The sequence below is a fragment of the Psammomys obesus genome, unplaced genomic scaffold (genome assembly GCF_907164565.1).
Source record: "Psammomys obesus unplaced genomic scaffold, mPsaObe1.curated_primary_1811, whole genome shotgun sequence".
Lineage (NCBI taxonomy): Eukaryota > Metazoa > Chordata > Mammalia > Rodentia > Muridae > Psammomys > Psammomys obesus.
In genome coordinates, this window is record NW_026592510.1 from 14,268,492 (window position 1) to 14,295,028 (window position 26,537).

Here is a 26,537-nt window from a genome sequence, read left to right on the forward strand (position 1 = left end):
TCTTCTTCTTCTTCTTCTTCTTCTTCTTCTTCTTCTTCTTCTTCTTCTTCTTCTAGACCACCAGTATAAAAGAGATCTTTCCAGGTACTGGGTTAAGGGCTTTGCTCTCATTATCAATTAAGATAGTCATCATGGCAACAAGGGGGTTACTATTATTATCTCAGCTTCATAGAGGAGGCGACTGGGGCTCAATGAGGTCAAACAATTTTCTAGTCAGGGAAAAAGAATGCTTTGAATGTGGCCACCAGTCTTGCTGTTATAATGTGTTACAGCCTTTGCCTATGTGGCCTCTCTGCAGTAAGTGTCCTATGGAGAGGGTGGGAATGAGGCTAGAGGTGGGAGGAGTAAGGGAAGAACACTTGGGATGCTTTGACCTTTTAGGATCATTTTTCCCTAAAAAATGAATAGTAGGCTTTGGTCTCAGAGAAAAAAGTTGGTAAAAATATAATTTCTTTCAATATATTAGAAATGATCAAGGACAGACTATTAAAACTGAAGAATGTAATATTGATAATAATAAATACACATAATAAGCAATTAGTAGCATAATTAGCTATATCTGCTGTGACCTTCTGAATATATTTGTATAAATGCTTGAACTCTGGTTAGTATTAATTTGACCTAGTTTCTGGTTTTGTCTGCTGAATGAAACATTATCTTTTGAAACACACCATGAATTGGCAATGAATAAATAATATAATCATAGTACATTTATTCTATGATACAGAGTTTTGGATATTTGCATTTGAGAAAGTTTGATACCTTTTGACCCTTAGAACTTCTTCTAAGACAAATGTGGAGATGTGCATGTTTAAAAAGTCATTTTGGACTTACTTTCTTCACCCTTTTCTGTCTACGGAACCTCTATTTCATATCTTGCTCAGACTTGGGGGCTGGCAAGATGGCTCAGTAGGCAAAGGCACATGATGCTAAGCCTGGTGACTTGAGCTCAAACTCTGTGACAGGAGCCTACCACAGAGGGCCTCTGAAAGACTCTACCTAGCAGTGTATTAAAGCAGATACTAAGACTTATAACCAAACCTTCGGCAGAGTACAGGGAATCATATGAAAGAAGGGGGAGTCGATATGACCTGGAGAAGACAGGAGCTCCACAAGGACAAAATATATCTGGGCACAGGGGTCTTTTATGAGACTGTTTCCCCAACCAAGGACCATGTATGAATATAACCTAGAACCTCTGCTCAGATGTAGCCCATGGCAGTTCAGTGTCCAAGTGGGTACCCTAATAAGAGGAACAGGGACTATTTCTGACATGGACTCAATGGCGGGTTCCTTGACCTTCCCCACCCCCGAGGGAGGAGCAGGCCTGCTAGACCACAGAGGAGGACATTGCAGCCAGTCCTGATGATACCTGATAAACCAGGGTCAGATGAAAGGGGAGGAAGTCCTCCCCTATCAGTGGACTTGGAAAGGGACAGGGAGGAGATGAGGGAGGGAGGGCGGGATTGGGAGGGAATGAGAGAGTGAGAGACAGCTGGGATACAAAGTTAATAAACTGTAACTAATATTAAAAAAAAATTAAAAAATTACAAAAAGAAATGTGACTTCTAGAAAATTCAAGTCACATGCAAACTGATTTAAAAACAAAAAGAAGAGAACTGGCTTCTCAAAATTTTCTCCTGACCTTCACATGTGCCCCCTTCTCCAAATAAATGTCATAAGTCTGGCCATGGATAAGCTTCACCATCTCCCATCTCATAGTTCCAGAATTTCTTTGACTCTCTTGTTGTAGGGATAAATTCAAAGATGGGTATTTATCAAAATTAAGCAAGCTCCCATTCAGTTTGAAACCTCTGTGTTGTAATTACCAAGAAAGGTGGAGATTTCTGGTTGGCATTTTCCCAGCTGGTTGGGTGTTCTCCTGTCACTGATGTTGGCTTCTCTGCCTGACTCACGGATAACCTCGCATCTCAGGGGGCTCCAGCTCAGACCTTGGTGACATCTGCTGAGCCCTACCTCTCCTTTTGTCTCGGTTGTGCTTTTCCTTATGGCCCGGTGACTCTACAAACCCATCCATCGACTTCTGCTTTAGCTGGTTTAAATTGTGTTTCTTTCCTTAGGTAATTTCTAATTGTATCAAGAGTTCACTGATTATAGTTAAACAAAGCAGGTTTCAGCTTATACTTATGATACTTTTATATTAGGTGATTATGTGGAGATTCTTTTTTCTCTTATTAAAATTACTTTTTTTTATCTGGTACCTGAAACTTTGCAATGCAGCTAAACCTACTGCATTTGTGGTTTCTCTCTGTATGAGTGGTTAGAAGAGGGCACCAAGCCTGTGCTCAGGCCACCACTCTCAAGGTGAAGGGAATGTGACATCACTTCTTGTCAAAAGTATCCATGTCACCATTTGAAGTCATCCTAGGCTTCCTGGATCTCAGTAGCATTCTTTCTTCACTGCATTCATTTGAAAATGCTTTGTAGGAAAGACATCTATGTAAGATGTGGGAAAATTCACCTCTGTTATTCACTTTATTACTTACCTACACACTGCTTAAGTGTGTATCAGAGGACTGAAATTCACCAATACAGGTTCAAATACAAGAAAACTAAATTAAATAGCTCAAAAGCAAGGGAAGTAATGACATATTTTCCCCATGGCCATTTGGTTTCCCATGTGCTTTCCTGCTTTCCCCAGTGGACTTATGGAGCAGTGGTTTGTTTCCTGGCTCTCTTCCAGTCTAACTACTGGTTTTCTCAGGAACCTTAAGAATAAAAATTGAACTTTACAAATAACCCTTGTGCATTACATAATTGAAAATTAAATATAACTGTGGAAATTAAGTGTTAAGCTTGTTACTTGCCTTGGCTAAACACATATGAGGAGTATAATAAACTTAGGAATTTAAAATGGATGTAATTATCTACATATGCTTCATCATCAAAGAAGTCAGCCAAAAACATGCTAGATTCCCTTTCCAAATTAAGTAGGTCAGTGTTGGGGAGCATTTAGAAGTCTTTGCAAAATAGAGTTGACACACTATAATCTTTTAATGGCACAAATTCCCGTTAGCATAACTGCTGCATAAATAATGTTCATTACAGTGATTAGAAATGTTACTTTCTTAGAGCAATCAGAATTTTCTTTCATCTCTTTTATAGCAGTACTTTTTAAGCTGCAGGTTTATGACCCATGAAATCAATTTAGTAGGGTAAATCAGCATCCAGGAAAGTAGATTAAAAGAGAAAATATTCAATTTCATCACATATTGTCCATTTAAATATTATCCCAGGTAGCTTAATTTTAATTTTTCAAAGTGCAATATGCATAACTGTGTGATTATGACATCAACTGTATTTCATTTTGTAAAACATCATCCTAAAAAAGCTGGAAAACAGAAATTCTGCAGTATGATAAATGAATGCTATAGCTGATCTGAAGATGGTGCATAATTTCTATTCTCATAAATTGCTAAAGACAAGTTTTAATTAAATGGTCATGGTCACTATGGTTTTAGTGATACTGCGATCCCTTCCCTCTTTGCTGTAAATTTTGCTCATGGGAATTTGTTATTGCCAATGGAATGGGATATCTTGGATGCATACATGAGCTCTCAGGTTTGGGCTGAACCTTTTGCTAGCTAGCTTCTTGGGCACATGCTGACTGGCTTTCATGCCTCGGTGTCCTTATTTATAAATGAGGCTCACAATTTATTGGCATCTAAGTATTGTGCAGAATCTATGAATGAATGCACTAAAATCTCTTCACAGTGTTGGGCTTAGACTTCACTAGTTTATTAGTCAATAAACAATGTTCATAGACTTCAATGAACATTGTTTATTGATATTATTACTTTCCTCATTATCTTTATATTAGAATAGAAAATATTAGAGTGTCTTGTATTGAGTTTTACCTTTGTCTATGATAAAAGAAACCTAGAGCCCAGAGCGTGTCTTGTGATCCAGCCTATGCATGGCCCTCAAGGTCCTTATATTTGTAGTTGAAATGAAATGTCTTATAGAAACATTCAACCTGGGATACACCACCCACCAGGAGGAACTGAGATCTCCTGATACATGAACAGGAGTCTAGTGAATGCATATGGAAATTCAGGGAGTGGGCAGGGAAAACTGTCAATCATGTTTGTCTAAGGGTCTCATGTAGTATGGTGAGAAGTCAGATATGTTAGATCTGAATTGAGACTTAATAATTAGTGTTGCATTGTTTAGCAGGTTATTCCATCCCTTGTAGCTTTTCTTACTCCTCTGGCAAAGGGAGATTAAATCAGTTCTGGCATCAAATAGTTGTTGCCATGATTAATGTTTACCATATTCATTAAGAGCTTGGCACAGTCCCTGTCACAAATAAGTCCTCAAGAAAATAGCAATAGTGAAAGAAGAGTAATAGACTAGAAACAAAGAATGACATAACTGGATTATAGAATATCAAATCTATCACCTGATCACTGAGTAATACATTCATTTTTTCATACAACAAAACCTGAATGCTGCATGAACTGGGCTTCAGTACAGTGCTGAGAAGGTGAATGAATAAGATAGATTTTCTGTGCTCATTGACTTTATACTCTATGGAGGCCATGGCCAGGCAATGAGAAGCCAGCTGATCAGGGCTGCTGCAGACGATTTTGGGACTAAGTGGGAACACATATGTTTGTAGCTGAGAATCATACTCAAAACCATTTATGCTTTGTTTGTCTTATACTTCTAGTCTGATTTTTAGAACAGAACAGGTCGAACTTTCCTCTGTTTATTTTAATTTTTAAAAGTTTTTTCAAGTGTAGTTCGCATATCAAGGCATAGTAATGAGAAGACTTAATTTATAGAACCTGAAAGAAACTGGCCTTTACTGGGATACGGCTCCTAGGATGAGGGCAGGTAGTGAAACATCTATGAAGGACTGGGGCTAGATGGTAGGACTAATATCCACCTTATCAATTAAAATCTAATAACCCAAGTATTACTGTGTCTTCCATGATGAACAGGGAGCTGAACTCTAAGCTAAAGATAATTTATAACAATGATTATAGACAAAGTTTTATTTCTTTCTGATTTCCTCTCAATGATACTTGATTTTTAATTTTAATGCATGTGCGCGCACACACACACACACACACACACACACACACACACACAGAACTAAATCTACACCTATAACTCCCATAGATGACTTTGAAGATAAAGTGATAATAGTTATTAAACACCTTTAGATAACTTAGATATTTTACATGTTACATTAACATCTTTCATCTACATTTTTGTCACTCAGTGGACGTGAGTTATATTGTATTCAAAACTTACAAAATTGAATGACATGCAACACGTCAGCATTAGAAGGCTTCAAGGGTGATAACAGTGTCTTACAGGGATGGTCACTGGCTCAGTTAACTAGATGCGACACAAAATCATTTGGGGTTATATACATTAATAGGAGACATAAAGTGTCTGTGCTAATCTCTTAGAAGTACTTTTTGTATTCCATGGACAGGGAAACTTTTACCTTTTAGTAATGCTGTCAGAATAGCTAAATCAATGTCCTGGTGGCCTTCTGATCCCATTCGAAATACTGTGATCTGCAATTTGAGAGAAGGAGATGGTTAACAACGCATTTTTTTTTCTCTCCACAGAGAAATCAAAATCAATGAAACCACTTCTGAGCAGCGACTGTTTTACTATCTTTGAAGTAGGTTCTTAACCACAGGGCAAGCACACGTGAACATGAGAAGGTTAGACCCTGCAATTCATTAAGAGAGAGATGTGTCAGTGGTCTCCAAGTGGGGATCATCTTAGATGACTGCATTAATTGTGGTTATCAAGCAAGACTTTCAGGAGTCACAAAATATGTAAGTTACAACACAGACCATGAGTGGAAAACCCATGAAGATAGCTGGCCACTATGCTCTGTGGAAAATGGTCCACTGCCTATGCACATCCCTACGCTCACTCCTTAGCAAACAATAGACCTTTGTGCTGGTTGGTTTTTGTCAACTTGACACCGCCTAGGCATATCTGGGAAGAAGGAGTCTTCACTGAGAAAATGCCTCCATAAGATTGTCGTAGGCAAGTCTTTAGGGAATTTTCCTGATTAATGGTTGATGTTGGAAGGCTCAACCACCAAGGGCAGAACCACCCCTGGGCAGGTGGTCCTGGAGTAGATAATAAAGTAAATTTGTGGAACTAGAGAGATGGCTCTGTGGTTAAAAGTACTGGCTGCCTTTCCAGAGGATCCAGGGTCCATTCCCAGCACCCACATGGAAGCTTACAACTGTCTGTAACTCTAGTTCTGGGGATCTGACAACCACTTCTGCCCTCTGCGGGCATCAGTATGCATGTGTTGCACAGAAATGCATGCGTGCAAAACACCCATATTCGTAAACTAAAATAACAATAAAAAAAAAGAAAAAGGAACTAGGCCCAGAAAGCCAGGAGGAGCAAGCCAGCACGCCTCTGTGGTCTTTGCTTAAGTTCCTGCCTCTACCTTCTTGCTCTGAGTTTCTGCCTTTCCTGTACTCAGTGATGGGGTATGATCTTGGGGTTGGAACCCTAAATGAACCCTTTCCATGCCAAGTTGCCTTGGTCATGACATTTTATCATAGCAACAAAAACTTTAACTAAAGGTACCTCTCAGGGTTTTGACATTGGGACACATATCACTGTGCAGCCTTCTCAATGACTTTGAATATCCTTTAGAATAATCTAGCAGCAAATCCAGATGGTAAGAAATAGACAGTAGGCAGTAAAGGGACAGCTTTTCCTTGGCAATGTGGAAACACAGTCTCTGAGGAAGAATAACAGGAAGGAGAGAGAAGAAATATCACTGAGGAAGTAATTCTTCCCTGAGACTTAACTGTTGACAAGAGAAAGAGAAAGAGAGAGCTGGGAGAGTCATTTTAGAGGAGATGTTTTTGCTAACAATTGATGGTGCTACCATGAACTGCCGATTGGGAATAAGTTTTACTTTTATGGCACTACAGAACTCCCCTCATAACCTTAAAATTTGCTGACATTAAAAGAAAACCCCAAGAAATGTTATTTATATGCACTCACTATGACCACCAAAGGCCCATGTTTATGTTTCTGGGAGGAATCTTTTACGGGCAGATAGGAAACACTGGCGTCCATATTGATGTGCAGCACAGGAATGGTTTCTTTTGTGTGCTCTGAGAAGTGAATCTCTTTAGATGCCTTGCCTTTTCACTTTGTAGAATGCTGGCTGCAGAGAGAAAGCTTCCAGGTTTGAAAGGCAAAGACAAGCAGCATCAGCATGTGGCATGGGCAACATTTTAGGGATAGAATTCAACTGGGAAAGGAAGAAAGGGCAAAAGGATACATGCCCCAGGAAAGAGTATGATTTATTAGTGAATAACTCAGAAAAAGGTGCCTCAGCCATACTCCAGCTGGTTGTTGGAGACGACAGAGATTCGTGGTTAAAAATCATTGGCTTCTAGCAGTGATGAGCTGAAAGATGGTTTTGTTGCAAAAGTCTGCACGAGGTACTTAGTGGAGGATTTTTATAACAGAGTAAGGCTTAAGCTATTTTAAGGCAACTTCTTGCCATCTTCATAAAGAGTCAGGAAATCTTTGCTGAAGAACAGGAAAGATTGCTAACTGATGCATATCCTTAGTTAACTGGTCAGAAAGTACAACACAGAAATATGCCAGTGTTCACTCAGTAAATTTACAGTTAGTTTGTAATTTCAGTAAAAACCTCAAAAGTGTTTTTGCTTTGATGCATTGATTCTAATAATCACACAGAATTGTCATAGGATGATTCACCAAACACTAGAATTTAAAAATGGTGTGGTGTTGGCATTGGGAACAATGACCTGCAGGCATTTCTGCGCATACATGTGCATTTGAAGCTAGGCAAAAGGGGCACTGAAAGGCAATGGGAAGGAATTTGTTTATTTTCTGTCTTTTCTCCCCTTTCTGTCTCATCTTTTGACTTGCTTTCCTTCCCTTCCTCCCATCTTTCTTTCCCTTCCCTCTTTTCTTTAACAAAGCAGTGGTCTTGTTATGTTGCTGGTCTTAAAGTTACAATCTATGGCCTCAGCTTCCCTGATACCCAGAACTGTGGGTAGGAACTGCCTTGAGCAATAAGTCATGCTGGGACACTGCCTTTCCATTAAAAAAAAAAAATCTGAATTCTTTTTCTACCTCACAAATCACACACACACACACACACACACACACACACACACGGATTCAATATGTAAAAGTGTATTAGAACTGATATAAAAATATAGGAGATATCATAATAGGTAGAGATTTCTTATATAATGGAATTCTTAGATTTGTTCCCAAATATCATATAGAAGTACAGATCATATACATACATACATACATACATTTTCTACTACATGTGCTTTAAAAATAGTTTTTTAAAAATATATGTCACATTTTAAAATTTTATTTTTGAGAGTGTATTTTAATTACAACATTTTCCCTTCCCTTTCTTCCAAGCTGTCCCGGATATCTTTACCCTGTCTCCTTCAAATTTCTAGCCTTTTTTTTTTCCCACTAATTGTTACTGCAAAGATGTAAATGTATATGTATATATATATTCCAAAATATTCTCTCCAAATAAGACCAAAAGCTACATCCATAACATCTCACCAACATTACTGCCCAAACATGACTTAAAAACAGTTATGTTAAAGCTGCTGATCCTCATTGCTATATGCTTTGATTAGGCAATCCTGCTTAATTTTTGTGCCTGGAGTCTACAAAAATACATCCTCATTATGGAACGTGTCACTTCAGTTAGGCATATTTTTGTCTGAATGTGCTACATAATAACTCTCCTTCATGCTCCCCATCTGTGGTTTGATTGATTGTCTTACCTAACTTCTTTGGTTGAAACTTAAGGTCAGTGTGATGTGGGATAGTTCTGTGGTGTTAGGTCTTGGTTTAGAATTGCTATAAATTAGTATCCTTATAAAAGAGAACTGCCTCATTCTTTCTACTGTGTGAAGACACAGCAAGAAGGTACCACTTAGGATCCAGAAAGTGGCCTCTACATCTTTGGCACTTTAATTTTGGACTTCCTAGCACCCAGAACTGTAGGAAGTAAATTTCCTTTATGTATAAGATACCTAGATTGTAGCAGACTGGGTGAACTATGACAGCGATCTTCCTAATTAGAAAAAGTCCTGGTTTAGGGGAAAGCCTTTTCTATGTGTCAGGAAGAGTGATATGTATGTTCAAATACATTATCTTCAACCCCTCATTTTATGTAATAAAATCAATGTGTGCCTGTACAAAAAGATGAATATATAAAATACACAATCAACAAATCATTGCCATGAATATTTGGATTAAATGGAGAATTAAATAAGGCTCAGTTATCATGGCTAGAACTTCTAAATAGCTATTCAAAACTCACCATAGAGCCATTTAATAAAGCAGAAGATAGCCTTGCCCCCCAAAATGATAAAAGCACATTTCATTGTTGGTGGAATATAGCCGACCATGGATTTGGCCCTAGGAATGTGCGACTGTCATAAAGCCTCATGTGGGCAGGGGACACCTGGCACATGAACTTTCATTTTGTCACTGAAGCATTCAGATCCACTGCGTGACTTTGGGTGTAGTGTGCGCATTCTGGGAGAGAGGAAAGGCCCTAAAGGGTGCTTAACTATAATGGCCACACTTAATTTCTACAAAGAAAAAGCCACATTAGTCCCCCAAAAGGTCATCTGGATCACCACAGTGAGTTACTGTTGCACTCTCCTGTTTCACATGCCCATCTCTTCTATCCATAAGGTGGGATAATAACAGAGCTTGTCTATTTTCACTTATACAGGAAATAAACTGTGTAGGATTTTCTAGCAAACAATTCTAAGTTTTGTCACTGGGGTGGAGAGAATGGGAAGCGTCATCGATTGTTAAATTACCGGTTGCCTCAGACATCTTCTACTTGACTAATCAGAGACAAAGTAACTTGGTTCAGGTCACAGGAAAGTTACAAGGAGAACTCTGACAGAAACCCACTAGCAGAAAGAAGAAACAAAGGGAGGGAAGAACACAGCATCACTCCCTGACTCATTTGTACCAGCTTATACCCGGAGGTCAGAGCCTGGGATGACTCTGAGGCGGAGGATGTGAACAGGAAGGCCTTCTGTTTTGTTTTGAGTTTGAGATGTTCTTCCAGAGGCTTGTGTGCTAAAGGCTTGACTCTGGCATTTTTTATTATTTTTTATTTTATTTTATTATTTTATTTTATTTTATTTTTTTGTGGTGTGCTGGGAACATTAGTTTATGGGGCCTAGTAGGAGGAATTAGATCGCTGGTGAATGTATCTTGTGCACTGGCATCCCAAGGCATATTTCCATGTGTGTCACTAAAAACATTGTTCCAGTGAGTAGCCTTCACTGATCAGCAGGTGGAGTTGATGCATCTACAGGATAAAGTTTTCAGAGTGAAACTTCTTTGGCCAGCTGCTCTGGTTCACTTTGCCTCTTGTCCCTTGAAGGGCAGAAAAATAGACACACATGCATCTCATTTCATCCTATATTATAAGCATAGATGTAATAAAAATTTAGACTAAATAGAATGTTAACCTGATTATTTTGTGGATAATTTACCAAAGGCTGATTTTTAAAATTTAAAAATAATTATTGTAACTTTTATTATTAATTATTATTATTATTTTTACAGATCTTGCTCCCAGTTTATTTGTAGAAACAGCATAGCATAGGACACTGGTCATCTGTAAATAGTGTGTAGGGGGTGTGTCACACCAGTCTGTCTTTACATTGGCAGAAGCCTTTCCTGTGGGGCCTTTGGAGGGGCCTGGGCACCTTTGGGAGCCTGAGCCTTGGCCTTAGCTAGAGCTGCAGCCACTGCCTTGGTTTGAACCTTGGGGTTTGGTTGGCAGAGCCTATGACCCTTGGCCATGTAGCTTTGAATCTGCTTCCCAAGCTTGGGGTGAGCAATGAAAGCCAGATGGTTGAGTTTGTGGCTGGGGTCCTTTGACATCTTGGGCTTAACAGCGACAAGCTTCACAAGGGCAGTGATGGCCTCTGCTCGTGCACTCATTGCCTTTGCGTTGTTTGCCTGCATCTTCTTCAGGCCTTTCTTGTGCTTCTTGGCAAAGCGCATGTTCCTCAGGGACTTGGGGTTCACCCTCTTAAGCGATCCGTGTCTTTGTGACCAGGGTTTCTTGATGCCATTTCTGTGCCATTTGCAGGACTGGCTGTGTATGGTATGGTTCTTGGACTTGGCCATGTCTGAATGGTAACCTGCGGCTCCCACATCATCTGGGACTGGAAGACAACATTGGCATTTTTGACACAAACACTAACTCTTGTATGACACAGCTGGTTACATTTTCAAAGCATTATGGATACAGTGAGACTAACCCAATCTACCAGATACAGAAGAATATATGTGGAAACCATTTCATGAAAAAAAAGTTTTCCTCCAAATTCAGCCTTTTTAATAGACAAATTACCCAAGCTTAGATAAAATCATTGCTTTCATATGGAAAGGAAGCTGAGTTTTAAAATTTACTCCCTTCTCTTATTTACTAACCTTTTCAACCTGGCTGCCAACCAGCTTCCCTGGTTGTCTTCATTTCATTTTGTGTCTTCTTAAAAGACAGAAATTTGGTCGCTGAACCTGTCACACCCAAGCCCTACTGATCCTGACTCACTCGGCTGCTTTACTGAGCATCTCTGCCTGGTGCTGCTGAGTCCAGAGGATGAAGCAGTGAAGCAAACATATAATAGCCGTGCCTTCCCAGAAGTGGTATCATGGTAAGGGGAAATGAGATCCTATGTGCAGTATGTGATGCCATGTTGAGAAATCTGTTCCAACATTGCTTCTGTCTCCTGGTGCCTCCCTTCTCTCTGTCCCTGCCACAGAAGCCTTTAGCATCTTTAATTTTGTAGTAATTTTTTTCTCCTTGGCCTTCCTCGTTCTGATCCTTTCTATCATCCCCTGTTTCTTTCCCATGAGGCTAGCATGCAATCTTCCGTAGTGTTTTTTTTTTTTTTTTGTTCTTTTGTTTTTTTTTTTTTAGTGGCTTCCATCCATTTATAAAACAGAAATTCAAGCAGGGCATTCAAGGACTCCTAGCATTGTGCTCCTAGCTTGTTCTCCAATACCATGTCTTTCTAACTGTGCTCTCATTGTCATGGCTCTTGTTGCCATCTCTATCATCACAGCCACGACCCACATGCCAGATGTCCTACTTGTGTGGGACAACCAGCTCCTTTTTTTGAGACCATGATGTTTTTCGTTTCTCAGATTTTGTCTGTTCAGTTTTGTGGCACCACTAGATAGCCCCTGAGCTCAGTGCAAACATGATGGACTCCCTTTTTCAGCTGGGTTCCCTCCTCTTCCCTCATCTGAGGTCACCCCAGATATGCTAAGGAGAGTCACATAACCCTCAGGGAACATTACAGGCCAGACCCTTTTTGACCTTTTCAACAAGCACCTGGGCAATACCCCACCCTATACTAACAAGACCTTAGTTTTCAGCAAATGACCTTTAACTGTATCTGGAGCTCTTGCCTCATCCATAGAATAATTAAGTACTGTGTTCCCCTACTTATGATAGGACTGTACCACTACATGTAAATGAAATATCCCTAGCACCCCTAGCCCCAGCAAATCAAACACATTCACACTCAAACCCCTCCCACTGCCCAAGGTTTATAAGTCCCTGTTTCACATGAAATAAACAGGCTGCCATCATCTTTTCACCATGATTCTCCGAGATTCATCATTTATTCTGGGGAAGGAGTCCTGAAGAATTCACTTGGGGCTTGGCGTCTGGCGAGGCAGCCATAGCTACCTTGGTCACCCCTGAAACCTGCTCGAGCTCTTTGCTTGTCTGCAGAGGTAAGCCACTGATTGCTGATGAGGCAATGGCTGGAGCTGCATTCCAGCCATGAACCGACAAGGCATGGGTGCCTGCCTGCATCCTCTGCTGTTCGTCCAGCGGCATTACTGAAGGGCTGTAACACTGTGGCCTTATCACCGGCTTTGGAAAACCCAAGTTTCCACTTCCTTCTGGTGCTGGCAATGAAACTGAAAAGACCTAACCATAACACCCTGTGGAAAACCCTTTTCCACAAGCTGGTGAGATCCGGGAGCCTGGTGCTCTGAGTGCTGTACATGCTCCTGAGAGAAGCAGAATCTGAGACTCCCAGCTTCCACCTGTTTTCCATCGGAGCTGGCAGTGCCTGGACCAGCCTTCCAGAGCAGGATCATGCATTCCTGGCAGCAGCAGCAGGAAGGTAGAATGACAAGTTCCTTAGTGGATTCCATTTCCTTCACTTCTTCCACTCCACGTGAATCACTTTCAGAAGCTTTTCTATATGCCTAGGAGAAACCCTCATCTTTTCTTTGTGCTGCTATTATTCTGTAAGGCTTTCTGAGACTCCATTTTCTACCTTTCGTTACTCCTATACACCTACTTTTCTTTGTATGAAGCAGAGATTCACTTCCGGGAAGGAGTCCCAGTCCTTGCTCAGTAAGTCCTTGCTCATTTGTTAAGTGGATGAACTATCACCATACGGTTGTGTTTAAAAGACTGATTTAAAGAAAATGAAAAATTTAAAAAGAAGTAGGCTATGCCTCACAAGTGTTAAGAATCAATTTTAGCACAACAGTGTACTAGATGCCGTGCTATTGTTGAGAGACTAAACAGGTATTATGTGAAGGAGGGTGGGTTTGTTACTTATAATCATTGTTTACTGAGACTTGGTATAAATAAGATATTTTGAAAACCACAGCAGCACAGACTACCCCAAGATATGTTTCACCAAGAGGTCTGAATATTTGGTTCCATGTATATTAAACCACACAATACAGGAAAGAACTCAAAGTAAAAATGCACCGAAGGGAAATATAGCAGAAACATACAGTGACTTAGGGGGCAGCCTAATTCATTTTATTCCTGAGAAATTAATGAGTCTTTTCTCACTGTGAAAATAACAAAAGAGAGGGTATACTGCTGAATTAATCGTGAACGTTCCATTTTTACAACGCAGAAGTCTTGGGTCAAACAAGAAAAAGGCATGCAAGAATATACTGGGGAAATTAAACTGACTCACTTTCAAAGTACTATTTATCAGCTTAATTTGTGACATATTTATGTCACAGTGGGCATTGAATCTGTGAAAACAGATATAGATACTGAGCAGAGCTTTTGAAAATAAAAATAACCGTGATATTACACTGAAAACCAGGCATAAGCTGCAAGGACACTTGGAGTCAATCGATCAGAAATAGAAGGGAACATTCCACAGTCGGACCCTGCTGCTAGCTGTTGCAGAGATGACATCTGAGTTTGACAAATGCTTTGTATGTGTCTGAGAAGTTTGCAGAAATGCTACAACTACAAATAGATGATCGGCAAAGGAAAATTTCTGCAATTTCGGAAAAGTCCATCTATAATAATGTTAACTATTAGGTTCAAGGACACTAAAAGGTGACATTACAGTTTTCACAGAAGAAACATTTCTGCCGGGAAGTGGAAGCTTATGCCAGAATTCCAATGTTCAGAAGGCTTAGGTGGGAGAGTTGCCATGAGTTCTAGGCCAACCTGAACTACAAAGAACAAACAAACAAACAAAACAAAACAAAACAAAACAACCAACCAACCAAAACCCACCATTGTTTCCAAAAATAAGCAGCAGCCACCCTACCCCATCCCTCCACAGGACAAATACATATTTCTGAAATGTTCCATGTTCAAATTCTTTTTTTTCCTTACTTTTGTCCTTTTATTTTATTATTCATTATATTGAACATGGAAAGCATTGTATTAAAATTGGTATATGCACACACATTACAATTATTGTATATAGTCATTGTTAGATCACTATTGATGGAATCATCATTGTACTTTGTTCTTATTTTTCTTCTCACTGCCTATCCTGGTCCCCTTTCTTCCCCCTAATAATTCCTCTTATTTTCCTGTCACTTACATTCTATTACTCCCTTTTATTCCCCCTCTCTCTTCCACTTAGGTATCATCTTTTCTTCTCATGTTTCCCTTAATATTTTTATGTCATAAATGTGATTTTAATGAAATCTGCAGAGGCTTCAGTAGATGGGAAGAGTTAAACAGGAATTCAATCATCACAATGTAGTGCTGTCTATCTGTCTGTATCTGTCTGTCTATCTATCTATCTATCTATCTATCTATCTATCTATCTATCTATCTATCTATCTTCATTTATTTATTTATTTATCTACTTGTTTGTTTCTTTGTATAAACCTGGAACTTACTCTGTAGACCAGGCTGGCCTCAAACTCACAGAGATCTCAGTTGGCCTCTCTCTCCAGAGTGCTGGGATTAAAGGTGTGTGTCACCATCACCCAGCTTGATTTTTCTTTTCTTTATTTAGAAATTGTCATAGTTTATTAAAGTCTTTGATCTTCTTTTCTTTCATTTTTATTTATTTTTTATTTTTAAATAATTTTATACATTCACTTGTATCCCAGCTGTAGCCCTCTCCCTTTTCCTCTCCCAATCCTTCCCTCCCTCCCTCATCTCCTCCCTGCCCCCTTCCAAGTCCACTGAGAGGGGGTGTCCTCCTCTCCTTCCATCTGGCCCTAGCTTATCAGGTATCTTCAAGACGGTTGCAATGTCCTTATCTGTGGCCTAGCAAGGCTACTCCTCCCTCGGTGGGGAGGGGAGGGAAAGCTCAATGAGCCACACATTGAGCTCATGTCAGAAACAATTCCTGTCTCCCTTACTAGGGAACCCACTTGGATACTGAGCTACCATGGGCTATCATTTTTAATTTTTTTTACAGTGCTGGGAATCAAACCACGGGCCTTGCATATACGAGACAGGTGTTCTATCACCAAGCTACACTCCTAGATCCAGTGACTTTTAAAGTCCACCAGCTTATCATAACATTTCCCCTGTGAGTCATTAGTATTTGAGATAACTTGAAACAATTGAATATAAATATAATAATTTATATATTAAATATAATTAATATAAAATAAAAAATATATGGTCATTAAGATGTGAATGATAAAAAAAAAAAAACCAAAAAAAAAAAAAAAAAAAAAAACAAACATTGACAGGGTACCAGGAAACCTGACTGGCAATCAAAGGCTTTTACACACACATGCCTTTTTTTCTTTCGGGCATTATCAGAGGTCACTTGGTATAGGGCAGAGAGGGATGCACGTTTAGGAACAGAATGCAGGGAACCTGAAGCTTCATGTTTATTTCTCAGCCTTCGAAAAAGATGAAAGTTCAAAACTTTTTGATAAAATTGTTAAAGTTGTCATTTTGTCAAAGTTACTAACTCTAGTAAAGGACTTGCATTTCAATATGCAGGAGGCAAAGAGATCAGAGGAAATTCTAGTATAACTTCACTTAAGTAAACAAAACAGCTTTGGAGACAGAAACATATTAAAAATTAAAATATCAATGTCAGATTCAATTGTCTTTCCACATGAACCATAGCTATTCCTGGGTAGCTACAGGGACTGACCCCAGTACATCCGGTAGGGGTCATACTCAGAGGATGCTAGGTCCCCTTGATTCAACAGAAGTGTGGTAGCTAGACTGTACAACCTTCCACACAGGTTATGTCAACACTGAACACCGTCTGCAATGGGAATGCTTGCAAGCAGTGCTTTGATTGTATTGTTCAATGAGTTAGTGTGAGAATGTAAGTCTGTACATGTTCATCACAGATGCAGTTCTTTTTCCAAATTGTTTCAGTCTGTGGCTGGTGAGTCTATGGATGCCAGGACCTATGGCTACTGAAAAGAGGCTGTGATAATTCTCCATGGAATATTTGTGAAAAAGCCTCATATTTTGTGCTGAACTAGTGGAATAAAAAGTGCTGCAGAGACAATAATTGGGTGACATTAATATAATTTCAGCATATCCTATAAAACTTTAGTGAATAAATCTGCATATTATTTAAGTGATTACCTGTCTTTGAAAAAGGATGTGTCGTTATGCAATGGGCTTGTTCATTTCTTTTCATCCCTTTGACCTTTGGTGTATAATCTGGCCTAGGTTGTTTTAGTGAAGGATTTTCTAATAGAATGAGTCATATCTACGTCACTGTTCAGCTTTGTGTTACCCCAAGGGACCTGTGGATGAGCAACTTGGCAGTTAGTGAAGAGAACTGGACAAAGATGGGTATACTTTATATTCTAATCCTAGATTCCCCTCTTTACTTTTTATTCTGCCATAATTTCAAAACACTAGAGGTTTTCTCTCCAAGAAATGCTGTTCAGAGGCCAGAGGGTTCCCAGTTCTTCCCAGTAGTTTTCTTATAAAGGTAACATGCTTGTGGTTCTGTGTGCTTCTTCTCTCTTTTTTTTTTTTTCATTGTTCTTTTTTTACAATGGACAGTGGCCCCTCCCACTGAGAGGACAGAATGCTATGACAGTTGTTGGTGAATCTGCATCACAGTTCTACCAGAAAGATGTCACTCCCCATAAAATCTGCCTGCCAGAATCTGGCTGTCAGGGTCCTCTACAAATGACATATGATAACTGAGGTTACTATCACTTCAAAGTAATCAATAGCAATATTTGTCATGGAAACCACAGAAAATGTTTCACAGTAATGACAGGTATAAATATTACTTTCACTTTTCAAAAATCTATTATATAAATCATATTGCCACATTTGTCTCTCTATATATTAAATTAACATGAGTAAAAGGAAATCACTTTATTATGAAGTTTATTATTTTACAATTTTTTAAAATTTTTTATTTAACTTTTTATTAATTACACTTTATTCATTTTGTATCCCCCCCATAAGCCCCTCCCTCCTCCCCTCCCGATCCCACCCTCCTTCCCCTTTCTCCATGCATGCCCCTCCCCAAGTCCACTGATAGGGGAGGTCCTCCTCTCCTTCTTTCTGATCTTAGTCTATCAGTTCTCATCAGAAGTGGCTGCATTGTCATCTTCTGTGGCCTGGTAAGGCTGCTCCCCCCTCAGGGGGAGGTGATCAAAGAGCAGGCCAATCAGATTATGTCAGAGGCAGTTTCTCTTCCTATTATTATGTAACCCACTTGGACATTGAACTGCCATGGGCTACATCTGTGCAGGGGTTCTAGGTTATCTCCACGAATAGTCCTTGGTTGGAGTATGAGTCTCTGGGAAGTTTCCTGTGTTCAAATTTTCTTGTTCTGTTGCTCTTTTTGTGGAGTTCCTGCTCTCTCCAGCTCTTGCTGTTTTCCACTTCTTACCTAAAATTCCATTCACTCTGCCTGACAGTTGGCCATCAGGCTCAGCATCTGCTTTGATAGTCTGCAGGGCAGAGGCTTTCAGAGGCCCTTTGTGGCAGGTTCCTAGGTTGTTTTCTGTTTTCTTCTTCTGGCTTTCAGAGGCCCTCTGTAGCAGGTTCCTAGGTTGTTTCCTGTTTTCTTCTTCTTCTGATGTCCTTCTTCTTTGCCTTTCAGGATGGGGATTGAGCATTTTAGTTAGGGTCCTCTCTTTTGCTTAGTTTGTTTAGATGTACAGATTTTAGCAGGTTTATCCTATGTTGTATGTTTATATGAGTGAGTATATACCGTGTGTGTCTTTTTGCTTCTGGGACAACTCACTCAGGATGATCCTTTCCAGGTCCCACCATTTACCTGCAAATTTCATGATTTCCTTATTTTTCATTGCTGAGTAATACTCCATTGTATAGATGTACCACAATTTCTGCATCCATTCTTCAGTTGAGGAGCATCTGGGCTGTTTCCAGCTTCTGGCTATTACAAATAAAGCTGCTACAAACATGGCTGAGAAAATGTCCTTTTTGTGTACTTGAGCCTCTTTTGGATGTATGTCTAGGAGTGGTATGGCTGGATCTTGAGGAAGTGCTATTCCTAATTGTCTGAGAAAGTACCAGATTGATTTCCAGAGTGGTTGTACAAGTTTACATTCCCAGCAGCAGTGGAGAAAGGTTCCCCTTTCTCCACAACCTCTCCAGCATGTGTTGTCACTTGAGTTTTTGATTTTGGCCATTCTGATGGGTGTAAGGTGAAATCTCAGGGTTGTTTTGATTTGCATTTCCCTAATGGCTAATGAGGTTGAGCATTTCTTTAAATGCTTCTCTGCCATTCGATATTCCTCTACAGAGAGTTCTCTGTTTAGCTCTGTTCCCCATTTTTTTAAGTGGATTACTTGGTTTGCTAATTTTCAGCTTCTTTAATTCTTTATATATTCTGGATATGAGTCCTCTGTCAGATAAAGAGTTGGTGAAGATTCTTTCCCAATCTGTAGGCAGTCGCTACAGATTGTTTTGATGATGGTGTCCTTTGCTTTACAGAAGCTTTTCAGTTTCATGAGGTCCCATTTATTGATTGTTGCTCTTAGAGCCTGTGCTGTTGGTGTTCTGTTCAGGAAGTTTTCTCCTGTACCAGTGAGTTCTAGGATATTCCCCACTTTTTTTTTCCTAGCCGATTTAATGTGTCTGGTTTTATGTTGAGGTCTTTGATCCACTTGGACTTCAGTTTTGTGCAGGGTGATAAGTATGGATCTGTTTTCATTTTTCTACATGTAGACATCCAGTTGGACCAGCACCACTTGTTGAAGATGCTATCTTTTTTCCATTGTATGGTTTTGGCATCTTTGTCAAAGATCAGGTGTACATAAGTGTGTGGGTTTATTTCTGGGTCCTCTGTTCGGTTCCATTGATCCACCATTCTGTTTCTATGCCAGTACCATGCAGTTTTTATAACTGTTGCTCTATAGTACAGCTTGAGATCAGGGATGGAGATACCTCCAGAAGATCTTTTATTGTAGAGGATTGTTTTAGCAATTCTGGGTTTCTTGTTATTCCATATGAAGTTGAGAATTTTTCTTTCCAGTTCTGTAAAGAATTGTGTTGGCAATTTGATGGGAATTGCATTAAATCTGTAGATTGCTTTTGGTAAGATGACCATTTTTACTATGTTAATCCTGCCAAGCCATGAGTATGGGAGATCTTTCCATCTTCTGATATCTTCTTCTAATTCTTTCTTCAGAGACTTGAAATTGTTTTCATACAAGTCTTTGACTTTCTTGGTTAGGGTTACACCAAGGTACTTTATGTCATTTGTGGCTATTGTGAATGGTGTTGTTTCCCTAATTTCTTTCTCAGCCCTTTTGTCTTTTGTATATAGGAGTGCTACTGATTTTTTTTGAGTTAATTTTGTTTCCGGCCACTTTGCTGAAGGTGTTTATCAGCTGTAGGAGTTCCCTGGTAGAGTTTTTGGGGTCACTCATGTATACTATCATATCATCTGCAAATAGTGATAATTTGACTTGTGTGTCTTCTCTTTTCCTCTCCTCTCTTTCCTCTGCTCTCCTCTCCTCCCTTTCATTTCCCTCTCCTCCCTACCCCTTCATACCTTCTTTCCATCCACCTCCTTTCCCACATCCCTTTCTTTCTCCCCATTCACAAAAGAGAAACAGGAGCATATTTTGAAATATCATTTTTCATGCCACATTTTCAATTAACATTATATTTATGGATTGTTGAGAACTCTTCAAGAATATGATTTTTATATTTGCAGGACATTTTATCTGATAGATGTAGTTTAGTTCACTTAATCAATGCCTCATCGTCAATCAATTACATTGCTTCTAAATGTTTGCTGTGAATAAAGACAGAATGAAAGTTTGGAGTGTGGATCTTGTTCCTTATTTAGCATATGGTCCTTAGAACACAATCCTAGATGTGTGGAACTTTTGCCACAACTTGTGTCTCAGCTAGAGATGAGTCTTAGCATTACAGTGGGTTGAAGCTTGTGTTGTTTTTGAACCTGATTTGCTGTGATAACACTCTGAACACATTAACAAAAGCTTGTGGGGAGAGCTGCTGGTTCCAAAATGATACTGGAGAGCAGACCCCTGCCTCTGGTGAGAAGAGAGCTAGATCAGTGCTTGTCCCTAGGTCTTTACACTAACAGCCACCAGGAGGAGCTTCAGTTCTTGTTTCTAAGCCAGTTTGACATGCCTGATATCTTTCAGTTCCCTGAGGCCAAGTAGGGTCTCTAGGCCATTCTGGCTTATATAACTGGGCAAGTGCAAGCGACATCATTGAGTGAACATACTGCATGGGGACCATTTTTATAGTGCATAAGTCATATCACAGTAAGAAAAATTTTAAATATGGGTCAGCAACTCACCTAAGGCTTTCTGAACTCATGATTGCCATGTCACTCATCATTGAGAGCTACCCTAAGATGGCATGTAGGAAGGCAGATGAAACTCAGCTCTTTCTGTGATGAGGGCAAAATGTACGGTGGGGTACACTGTGTAGATCTCGCTTTCTAGGGGGTGGGGACTAGAAGGCAGCCTGCCATCTACTGTCTCCTATCAGTTCTTTTCCTGATGGCTGATGTTTCCATGTTCACTTATCACATAAACTTGTGATGTGCCTCACTGGATGCTAATGGGATGCAGATGTGAAGTCACGTTTCCAGAAGCTTCTTTGTATATCTCAAGACAGAGAATAAGAAACACAGAACAAAAATAATTGTTATTTATACGTTGTCAGCAGCCAGATGGATGAAAATTTAATTTGACCCAAGGTAGTGTTTTCCATTTCAGAAAAGCACCTTGCGGGGTTTGTGTGCAGTTCTTCCGTATATGTTTAAGAAAAGCATAAATACCTCACAGGAGCAACACCCAGGACCACAGATGCACTTCTAGACCAACACCATGTGCACTTCATATTGAGTTATAACGATTTTATGGGTTTGTTTTTTTTTTTTTGGAGCTGTTCTCCTTTTCTTTACCACAGGACAGAACTACATATTTTTTTCCCTAATTTTTCCATTATATTTACCACGACATCACATGTTTTTGTAGTAAAAACACTTTTTTGAGACGCTGTCACTAGGTGAGAGATATCACAAAGGGACCATGAAGTGTTCCACACAGAGAAGGTTCTCACTTTCCTCTTTAAGCTACTCCAGACCCCTGGTAACGGCACTGTTGACAATTTCTAAGTTGGGTATACCAGATGTCCTTAGTCTGCCTCTCCGGGAATCTGCCTACCTATTACTGGGCCAACTCCGCTTTTAAAAGTAGGCAGTACAACCCTGAGCTGAACAAGTGATGGAGCTTTGAAACTAAGGATAATAAAAATACAAATTAACATAATTTTTTAATATATTTATTCTCTTCTTCCATGACCAATGATAACATCAAAGACAAAAATGCCTTGAAGGGATGGCATGGCAGGCAATCTGAGGGCAGTATCTCTGATTTCTGTTAGGCAGGCTTTCTGTAGCATGTCCACTAGACCACTGGAGAAGAGAGCTGCTTAAATAATATTCCTCTCAAAGCCTGAAAGATTGTAGTAAAAGGCTTGGAAGAAAAAAAACCTGTCTAAGCCTGGCTCTCCACCTTCAGGTTCACAGGTTTTCTCTGTATGTTTAGTTTGGCAAATATCCAGTGCAAAAGAGCTCCAGGCCTAATGTCCTTATGTCTCAGAACAAAATAGATTTGACTGGTGGTCACTGGGGCTCTCTTTTGCCCTAGAGGCTGTCCATCTTCTTTGTTCTCAGAATGGCAGAAAACAAGCACCTGAACACCTTAGTTCAACCTCTTACCTGACACAGTAATTTCCCAACAATATTGGAAAAAGAGATCTTGATTTTTATGGGTGGTACCAACTGAAAGTCAGGCTCTCTGTCTTACATATTCTGTTCAGTGGTGCAGAGGAACATTTCAAATTAAGCATCTTCCTTTCTTATGGTGCTGTGTGATGGCTGTATTGTCTTGTTTTCTGCTATAAAAATCAATTTGTTGACGATAGTCCATGAAATCAGCCAAGTGGCACATGACAACCTCTCTTCCACTCAGGAAAGTCTGTCACTTTTCAGCTCGTACTATTCCATCTATGCTCAGGGTCAAGGACTCTGCACTGTGAAGACTGGCATGTCTGGCCCTGGACTAGTCTCTGCTCCTTCCCAGCACTTAGGTGTATTCTGTCTTGAAGATGAGCAGAGCAGAGACTTTGAATAAGATGGGCTGAGGATGGCATGATGCTAGTTAATAGATGCATACCATTAGGCCACCCATAGTCCCTCTCTGAGCTTCAGTTCCTCCCATTATGAATAAAACACGGGTAATATGAGAAAAATGGGGGTAACTGTTTACCTCAGGATTATTGCATAGTTTGATGTGGATCAGTTTCTATCATTATTCATGGGTGTACATAATGGCAGTTCCCTTCCTTCTGTTTTCTTTGTATGTTCCCCATGTATCTCTTTCTTCTCTTTGTTGGCATGTCCCATTCAAAAACTCAGCCTGGCTTTCAGCTTTTTGCTTTCTGAGACAGGGTTCAAGCATCACTTCTTGCATGCCCATCTTGATGTCTGGCTCTGTGCCTCCTCAGAACAATGTGAAAATTTCCCTGTCCCAGCAAAGAGACTCCGACAGCATTACATCAGTATATCAATGATTATTTATTATGCATTGATAGTGTCCCAAACACTGCATTCATGTCATCATCATGACTTCAGCCACTCTTACAAGTACCTACCACTAGTTACTGTCACTGACTCCATGTCATACTTCACAGCTGATGACTTTGAAGACATGACCTGGAAGGTCATACAGTTGGGAAAGGCTGAGGTACACTGAAGACCATACTCTTATGACGTGGCTACAATAAAACCCCAAACAAAATGACAATGTATTACTTATGATTAATCCGCAAGGCTACAGGCTAAGAGAGTCCAGATTTACTGAAGTTTGATCTCCTCTAAAGTGATGCTCTGAGCATGACACATCTTTACTTGTGTCATGTGATTGGGGACACTGGAAGGAATTCTACCTGGGCCCTTGATGAGAAATATTGCAAAGATATGCCCACAGTGTGGCCAGATGTGAAGCCCAAGATCCTGGTTAGCCCTTCCTGAACCCAATTTTTGTGGGTGTGTATGTACTCTCTTAAAAGCATAGGCCATAAGAAGCGGTATTTCTATTGTGAGATACAGTAAGAAGCAAGTCTTTTTGGTCTTGTGGATAAGTAGAAGCCCGCTGGTGATGAATGTGCGAGGCCAGTTGCCAGGACTTTGTAGAGTGCATATTTGCCCCAAGATAATCCTGAGTTTTGTTTGTTTGAGTTAATATGTTTGAGAGCATTTGTAAATGGAGCTCCATGATTATATCATAGCATGATATTATTGTCTTAAACAAAGGCAAATAACAGAGAGCAAATAAACGAGAAAATCATAAAGGCCAGTTACTGGAATCAAATCCAGCCAGACCCTCCCCTGCCTCGAACCGGTCCTGTGTGCCTGGCTTCCATCCCACGGGCAGAGACTGTCCCTTGTTTATTTACACAATGCTGAGCCTGGAGACACTGTCATTTTTTCTCTTTATTTTTGCAGTTTTTCTTTTTTTCAACTTGGCCTCCTCCACAGCTTATTTATTTTTTTCCTCCTAGGGCTACTGGAGAAGAATGAGAAGCAAGCAGGGGCTGGGGTTCTTTTTCACATGACTGAATGGAAACACAAAAGGAAACAAAATGTAGCCCCAGTTGGCTTCCCCCTTGAACCAGCTTAGCAAATTAAAAAGGAAGTTGGTGGGAGAATGAAGCCTTCACACAACACTGCATTTTCTGACCTGACAAAGGAAGAGTGTGCCTTTGCTCAGTGGTGAAAGGAACCATTAGGCTAGGGCCACATTATCCTGACCTACAGTGAACCTTGTTTTGAGAAGTGTTCTATTCTTTCAAGCTCAGATGGAACTGATTCAAAGAAAGAACAATTCGGTCTATCAGCTTTATTGTTTTTCTGGAAGTCAGAGTGATTCCTCTCCCTTCCTAGTGCCAGTATGAATATACACCCCTTCATTTTCATCCTCCTAGGACTGCTTTTACTTTTTATGTCATAAGTAAAAAATTAAGTGGACCTCCCTGACAGTTTGTCTCAAGAACAGTACTTGCCAGTGTGCCTCTCATCAGTAGTGAATATTGTCAATGGTTTTGATACCCCCTTTACACTGAATCCAGAATTTGACCAACACCCAACATCACCAGGTCCAAGCTACATCTCTCTCTCCTAGGCTATTGCAGCAGCCCCATGAAGCAGTGTCCTTGCTTGCTTCCCTCCCTTTTCATCAACCCGTTCTCTGCATAACAGCAGAGCTCTGAAGCTGGCAGCCTCTGGGGTTGACTCTGTAGATTCTCATTGGCTGGACCTGCCTTTGGGCAGGTTCACTTCCTTTTGAAATCCTCCATTCCCTCATCTAGAAAATGGGAGTTATTGCCATTCCCATTATTAATCATTTTCTATTGAAAGTCAAAAGAGGTAAGTGCATGGTAAGTTCTTGGCACAGGCTTATTATGTGTAAGCATTATTAATGAATGAAAGGTTAAAAGGGTAAGTTTTGACCCAGTGAAAGGTCTATAGTGATATCCATAAGAAAACTACATAGACTCCATGTATAGAAACAGCATCCTACTGTGGTGTAGGTGAGTAGCAGAACACTTGCTCAGTGTGAGTGATGGCCTGGGTTTGATCCCCAGTACAGAAAGAATGGAACCAAACTGAACCGAACCGAACTGAACAGAACCAAACCAAATCAAACCAAACTGAACTGAACTGAACCAGGCATGAGTCCACAAATTAAAATCTCATTGGCTCCAAAGCTTTCAGACATTACAGAAGACAAGGGGTGGAATACTTAAAGGGCAACAGGGAAATGACATGATTCATTCTGGTCCTTCCTCAGCTGAAGCCCCTCTCAATGAGCAGCTATATAAATCCCCATGCACACAGAAAGGTTTTTAAGTATACTGGCATACATTTACTGGGCAAAATGATGGGTTTCATAAAGACAGTTTCTTTCAGGTATAGCATGTTCTTTAAGCATATTCAGGACCACACACCATTTCCTTCCTCTGCTCCTCTATTCACCTCCCAGGAGCCAAGTACACTGTTGGCTAACGTGGCCTCTTCTCTTGAGGAACTTTAAAACATGTGGAGAGGAATAAAGACTCACACACCGTAAAGCATTACTCAGCAGCACACTCATAATAGAGAGATATACCATGAGGCACTTTCGTCGCTGTCATAAGCATCTTCAAGTGTGTGGACAGACCTGGATTACCCGACATCTGGACTCAGCCTTGTATATTATTGTATATATTTTAGTGGGATTGAACCTATGGCCTTACACATGCTGAGAAGCATTCTATCAGCCAATTCCTGTCCCCCCTCATTTTTTGCTTTGTTTTTCGGGACAATATTTCTCTGTGTATCCGCAGCTGTTCTTGAACTCATTCTGTAGACCAGACTGGCCTTGGACTTAGAGATTCATCTGCCTGTGTCTCCAGAGTTAAAGGTGTGTGTCTCCACCTCTTGGCCATTTTCTGACTTTTGATTATTAAGACAGGATTACCAAGGCCTTGAACTCACTCTGTAGCCCAGGCAGTCATTGGACAAACTTATAATTCCCCTGCCATAGCCTCGAGAGTAGCTGGGACTGCAGACCTGTAGCAGTAGGCTTGCTTTGACTTGGCCTTTTGATGCAATCAAAATATGCTTCACTCAGGAGGTTGGCTTCTGACAGTGCAACATGCCACATTATTTTACAGTTAACATTTGTATGGG

At 40.1% G+C, this 26,537-nt stretch overlaps 2 protein-coding genes across 8 annotated transcripts in view; both read right to left on the reverse strand.

The window, feature by feature from the left end:
* Positions 1–26,537, reverse strand: part of Trpm3 (transient receptor potential cation channel subfamily M member 3) — a 526,011-nt gene that overhangs the window by 118,703 nt on the left and 380,771 nt on the right. For all 7 annotated transcript variants that reach the window (XM_055613953.1, XM_055613952.1, XM_055613951.1 and 4 more), the window contains one exon: positions 5,483–5,555. In XM_055613953.1, coding sequence (XP_055469928.1) covers positions 5,483–5,555 — 73 coding nt within the window. The remainder of the gene's footprint in view (positions 1–5,482; positions 5,556–26,537) is intronic.
* On the reverse strand, positions 10,735–11,211 carry LOC129681930 (60S ribosomal protein L29-like). The gene has a single exon (XM_055614160.1). The coding sequence runs from the start codon at positions 11,209–11,211 to the stop codon at positions 10,735–10,737; it is 477 nt and encodes a 158-aa protein (XP_055470135.1).

Excerpts from the sequence above, each read along its gene's own strand:
- LOC129681930 (XM_055614160.1), bottom strand. The coding sequence starts at position 11,211 with ATGGCCAAGTCCAAGAACCATACCATACACAGCCAGTCCTGCAAATGG.